This window comes from Notechis scutatus, chromosome 15 (genome assembly GCF_049901735.1).
Source record: "Notechis scutatus isolate UNSWTSFEM ecotype Mainland chromosome 15, rNotScu1.2, whole genome shotgun sequence".
NCBI classification, from domain to species: Eukaryota; Metazoa; Chordata; class Lepidosauria; order Squamata; family Elapidae; genus Notechis; species Notechis scutatus.
This window is the reverse complement of record NC_142023.1, coordinates 753,732-759,731: the sequence shown is the minus strand read 5'-3', so window position 1 is coordinate 759,731 and position 6,000 is coordinate 753,732. Positions and strand designations below refer to the sequence as shown.

Genomic DNA, 6,000 nt, shown 5'->3' with positions numbered 1-6,000 from the left:
CTGGTTTCTTGGTGCAGAAACCAGAGACGGGCAAAGCAGGGAAAGCTGCCAAGGAAGGGCAGAAGAAACGACAGTGCCCAGAAGCCACGGCGGTTCTCAGGCACCGTTGAGGAGAGCAGGAGGAGTTTCTGAGATGTGTGGAGCCCAGAAGGGAAAGAATCAGCGTGTCAGACACTCAGGGAAGGCAGCCAACGAACAACAGAAAACAAGCCGAAGCCCGCTGCTCCGGGCAGGGGAGGGCAGGCAATCTCCTCTGGGGAGAGGATAAGTGGCCCCCTGGGAAATTAAGAATGGGGGGGCGGGGGGAGCAGAAGGAACAGGATCCCAGCTGGGGCATCTCAGAGACCTGAGCAGGGAGTGTCTCTTGACCTCAAATGAATTCAGATCTCCAGGGCTCAAGGCCGAGAACAGAACACCCAGGCCGAATTTCTATGCAACTTCTGGAAGCCCCAGAAAGCCTCGTAGAAGGAAGCCCTCCTCCCCAGCCAGCCACAGAATCTGGAGAAGCGCAAACCACCGCTCTGGCCTCCACGCTTGAGTCTGGAGAGCAGCAGCAGCAGCCACAGCGAGGATGATGGGAACCGGAACACAAGAAGGGAGCGGCATTCGTCTCACCTGGAGAAAAGGTGACTCAAGGGCAGGTTGCCCTTTTAACGAGTGGCCAGTGGGGGAGGTGCGCAGGCACAATCATGGCATCGCTACCTCTTCTGTGGAGCCGTGTGGCTTCCGTGGAGAGCTGTCCAAGGGACCCTGTCTTTTGTGATTCTGGTTGATGCAGCCTGGGTGCTACTTCACACAGCTTGGGCCGGACCCATTCCTCCAGAGTCCATCACACAGTCCAACAGTGAAGAAGCTTCTGGAATGCCACTGCCCAGAGGCTAGATCCCTGCCGGGATGGGCTACTTAAGGCCGTTTAAAGGCTTTGCCCACAAACAGCGCAGCATTAATGCTCCCAGCAGCCCTGGTCAGCATTTCCTGCCCCCTTAAAAAAGGCAACAATGCCCCAATTCAATGGGCCCCATCTCCCACAGGCCACCGCACAGAAATTCCCTGTCCTCAACCTGGACCTAGGCCTGGATATGGCCCAGGTGAGGTCACATCACCCCTGCAGAGTGCCAGGGGGCAGCCTGGGCCTGCAGGATCCTGGACGGGGGCCAAGGCTGAGAAACCACCTGGCTCCCACCTGGAGGAGGGAGACCCAGTTTGGGTGACTTGGGCACCAGCCACCCAAAGACCGCAGGGAGCTCAGCCTTCCTGCCCGTATCTGCCCGAGGTGCCTGGCAGGTCCTGTTGTGCCCACAGCTCCCCTTCTCTGGCGACTTCCGCTCTCCATGGGGGCTGCTGCTGGTTCGGGATGGTTCTAGCTAACCGGTACGAGCAACCGTCTTTTGCACAGTGGGTCACCACGCCTCAGCTGTTCTACTTACTGGGGAAGGCTAGAAGGTGAGCTGGAGAGAGGCTCAAATGGGGGTTTGGTTGAATGCTGCGCATGCGCTCATAGAACCGGTTGTTCAACTGCTTGCAGCTCCACCAACACTGGGCAGCCTCAGCCTGCAACAAGCTGACTAGCCATGGGGAGGATGCTCAGAGCCCAGGCCTCTTAATTACGTCAGGTGGAAGTGATTTAAAACCGGGACCTTGGCTGTAATTTCACCTCTGACGTTCCAGTTAGGTAGCTGAAAGCACCCTGAGCCATTAAAAGAAGTCGGTGGCTTCCTACGGCTTAAACAATTCATTAAAAGGGAAGGTCAAGACCTCTTCTCCACCCCCAATCTTAATCGGCAAGGAAAGCTTTCAGAGGGCAAGGGCGGCCTGGCTAGGGACCCCAGGAGTCTCCAACCTTGGCTACTTTAAGCAGAATCTGGAAGTTGAAGTCCACCAGGCTTAAAGTTGCCACGGTTGGAGACTCCTGCCCAGGAGGGTGGGCTCCGAGGGAGCTGGCAGCCATGGGTGTGTATTGGGGGGCGGGGGGCACCCAACGTTGCATGCCTTCCCCGGAAGACGAAGGCCACTGCGTGGCCCCAGGGCTGAGCCCAAGGCAGGAAGCAACGGCCTGCTCTCTGAACCAAACCCCACAAGATCCCGAAACGAGGCCGCCATTCCTCTGCACCTCCTTCCAAACAAAGGGGCAGGAAGCAAGGGAGACCCCACCCTCCACCCACCCAACCTCCCATCTCTTCGTAGGGCCATTATGATCACACACTCACACACCCCCACACCCGCGTTTTGTTTCTGAACAATTGGCTGCCTTTTTATTTACCACGATTCCTACTTCCGGTGAAGGAAATGAAAAATTGCTCCCGAGAATAGCTTGCTTGGCAGACGGTTCTCTTTTACCTGAGCCTGATGCAGGTAAGGAAGGGTGCTGTCCGGAGGGAACCTCCCCTTGCAGAGGCAGACTATCTTGAAGAGGAGTGGCCGGAGAACAGCGGGGGCATTCCTCTCCTCTCCTGCCTGGGATGTCTCTTGCTTCTGGGGACTTTGGTCCAGAAGTGAAGCCACCTGCCACCCCAGGTGATTGCCCCACACCTGCAAGGGGGGGACTGCCAGGGCTCGCTGCTGCCCCAAAGGCAGGCGGGGTTCCCAGAGGAGCCCTCTCGCCCCAATTCCAGTTTTCTCTTGGGGTTCACCCTGTCAGAGTATATTCATGAACAGGAATGGAGAATGGTAACAAGGTCAGCCAATGAATAGGCATTGCAACTAAGTCAGCCAATGAGGACAGTTTGGAAACTGAAACTGCAAGGAGCCTAGGCGTGGCTCCATATTAAGCTCTGTTGAGCTCTGAGTCTGCCTATTGAAGATGACACTGCTTCTCTCCTCTGCTGTGTGTCTTGCTTGCCTGTTGACCTAAAGTGAAACTGAGCTCTTGAGTTGCTGCTGCTCTGAACCCCTAACGTGTCTGCTTCTGTATGAGTTTGCTCCATTTACTTTATGTGTTTATAAAGAAGTTAAATGAATCTTCTGCCATCTGTGTTTACTTTTCTGGCACTGAATTTACACTGCAAAACTCTGAACACCTCCCCACCCCCGGTCTAAATGGTCTCCTATTTCCCACCCCTGCGCCCCAGTCAGAAATTCTAGAAGAGGCCATGGAGAGAGGAGGAATGTCCCATAGGGTGGGGGAATCGGGACCACCCCAAGCCCAGGAGACAGGCATGTGCCAGCTGACTTGACTGGCACTAGGCGACAGTGCAACCAGGGCCAGCCTTCTTCTCAGCCCAACCCAGACAAGGGGGCCGCTTCCTGGGTAGCTTTCAAGGAGGACGTGAAGAGGAGAAAAGACGGTGCCAAAACTGGAATTCCAAAGTATGAAACCCACTTCATCACAATCTCAGGCAGACTTATATATATATATATAAAACCCCTAAGTGTCTGGTCCTTATGATCACATCGGAGTATTTCAAGGAGAATGGGAGGGACCCCAAAATACTATGTCCTCTGGTCATGGGATGGACGCTGGTGCAAAATGAAATTGTGGAGAAAAGTAGAGTTGTGAGGAGTAAAACGAGGGATGGGAATTGTTTTGCATTAAGCTGGCAATGAACTCTGCTATTCCTGGCCTCCCCTTTCCCGAGAATGCAGGGCTCCCTCACCGTCCTGGGTCAAGCATGGCAGTTCTCGGTCTGACCTGCATGTTACCAAGAACGAAGTGGACTCCCCTCCATCAAACTGCACCGGGCTGAACCAGCCACCAAGGACACCTGGCCTGGGAGCAGAGTGAGAAATTGTACCGATTGTACCCTGCCAAAATAGCTAAGCGGTTCCCAAAACCTCTGAGCAGCTTGCTCCTGGATACCAATGAAAGGGACAAAGGGGGAAGGCCGTGGAAAAGGGAAAAGTGTAGCCTTGATGCGGGAATATTCCGGTCTAGCCTGGCTTTCACTGCGACCACTAATCCTCAGCAAAAGAACCTGCCACTTCAACCAGATGGAGTCGAGGGTCTTTCCTGCCTAGGGATCCTGAGTGGAGCAGGCCTGACAGTTACACCAAACCGCACACAAGCGAGGAACAAGGCAATGCCTGAGCACGGTGCACGGCCGATGGATAAATGTGAAAACAATACAACTGTCCCATTGAGAGGAAGCTGGTCTAGATGACCTCCAAATCCCCTTCTCATCTAGCCCTTCCATGATGACCGCCCTTCCATGGTCTGAGCTCTCCCGGCCTCACCTTCCCTCTTCATGCCCATCGCCAGGCACTTCTGGTAGCGGCAGTACTGGCACCGGTTCCGCTGGCGCTTGTCGATCAGGCAATCCTTGTTGTCCCGGCAAGTGTAGGTCAGGTCCTTGCGCACCGTCCGCTTGAAGAAGCCCTTGCAGCCCTCGCAGCTGTACACCCCGTAATGCTTGCCTGGAGGGTGGGGGAGAAGACAGGCAGGGCTGGTAGGGGAGGAAGGAGGCCCCGCTTGGCACCGGGGCCCAGTGGGAAGGGGAGGCGGGACGGCTGCCTCCAAGAAACGCATTGCTTCAGCCCCTGGCTGGCCCTCTGGTGCAGGGGTGGCAAGTGCCAGCCTGTTCCTTTCTCAGAGGAGCCCTCTTGCTACCCAGGAAGGTTAAGGGGACAGGAGTGACGTCCACACAGAGGGAGGGCACCACCAGCCTCTCTGCCCCAGAATCTGGGGCAGGGGGTGGGAAAGGGAGAGATTCAGCTGCCCATCTTGGCATTCCCCCAGGCAGGAAGAGCCCGGGGCCTTTTGTGACGGAGGGAGCCCCTCTTAGTCAGGCCCCCTTGTGGGAAACGCCCTCCCTGCCAAGGACCAACTGGGAGCCAAGGCAGCCAAGGACCAACTGGGAGCAGAGACCTGGGCAGGGCAGTTAGAGGCCAGCTAGGAACAGGGCAAGGTTGGCCTTACCTGAGGAGCGGTCTCCACAGATGGCGCAGATGTGCTTGGTGAAGGCGGGCATGGCGGAGGAAGAGTGCATTGGCACTTTGAGTACCCCATTGATGCCCAGGGGGGGCTTGATGTCTTCTGTGCTGCTCACGGGGTTCAGGGGAGTTGAGCTGTGGGGGGGAGGGCAAGAAAGGGAGGCTGTGATTAGAAACCCTGAAACCCAAAATCTCCTCAGGGCTCCTGTCCCAGCGCTGGGCGGGTTGACCCCCCTTCCCCATTTCAGGAGCCAGCGGGCCAGCCTGAATGGCAGCGCAGAAAGCCCACCTCAGAAGGGAGGCCTTTTGCAAAAGCGTCAGACACACACACACACACACACACACACACACACACACACACACACACGTCCCTGGAGGAGTGACTTCTGAATGGGCTAAGGCTGGGGAGGGGCATCCATTTCATTTTGCTCCTGCAAATTGGGGAGGGCGGATGCTTCCTGCCAATTCTGCGCCGGCCCCATTCTTCATTTTCCTGTGGGCAGTTGGCACCTTTTCAAGCACTTCCTTCTAATAGCAATAGCCCTTATACTTCCATGCCGCTTCACGGCGCTTTCTAGCCCTCTCTAGCCACTATTTCCAGAGCCAGCCTCTTTCCCCCAACCATCCGGGTCCTCCTTTTACGCACCTCAGAAGGACGGGAGGCTGAGTCAACCTGGAGCCTGGTGGGATTCGAACTGCCAAACTGCAGGCAGCCGGCAGGCAGCCGAAGGAGCCTGCAGTCCTGCATTCTGAGCACTGCGCCACCGTGGCTCTAAGGTGTTTCTGCATCTCCACATTCACCTTTTGCCCAAGGAATGAATTTCCCCAGATCCAACGGGTCTCGTGATCTTTTTTCACTGCCCGGTTCTCCCTCGGAAAATGCCGCCCTCAGCAGAATCTGATCTCCTGGCTCCTGTGCCTGTTTGGGAAGTGAGACTCGGTTCCTTCCTGCCACAGAAGAGGAAGGGAAACGCCTCGGCCTGCCGGACTAGGCCCCCTCCCCGGCCCCCTCCCCTCTGATATCTCCACTCCCACCCTCCCTGCATCTGTCACCCCACAAAAGTTCCCAGGAAGGAAGGCCTTTCCGGGGAGGGGGCGAAGGGGGCTTGGGGAGATGCTGCACTGGAGGAGACA

The 6,000-nt window shown here is 56.5% G+C and overlaps 1 protein-coding gene across 2 annotated transcripts in view; it reads right to left on the bottom strand.

Moving 5' to 3' along the window:
- Window positions 1–4,102: 4,102 nt before the first annotated feature.
- Window positions 4,103–6,000, bottom strand: part of RXRA (retinoid X receptor alpha) — a 66,910-nt gene continuing 65,012 nt past the window's right edge. Inside the window, exons 4-5 of one of the 2 annotated variants that reach the window (XM_087943854.1) lie at window positions 4,853–5,001; window positions 4,103–4,350 (exon numbers count right to left, since the gene is read on the bottom strand). In XM_087943854.1, the coding sequence (XP_087799980.1) occupies window positions 4,118–4,350; window positions 4,853–5,001 (382 nt within the window). In that variant the 3' untranslated portion in view covers window positions 4,103–4,117. The remainder of the gene's footprint in view (window positions 4,351–4,852; window positions 5,002–6,000) is intronic. The other variant, XM_087943853.1, reaches the window with a different exon arrangement.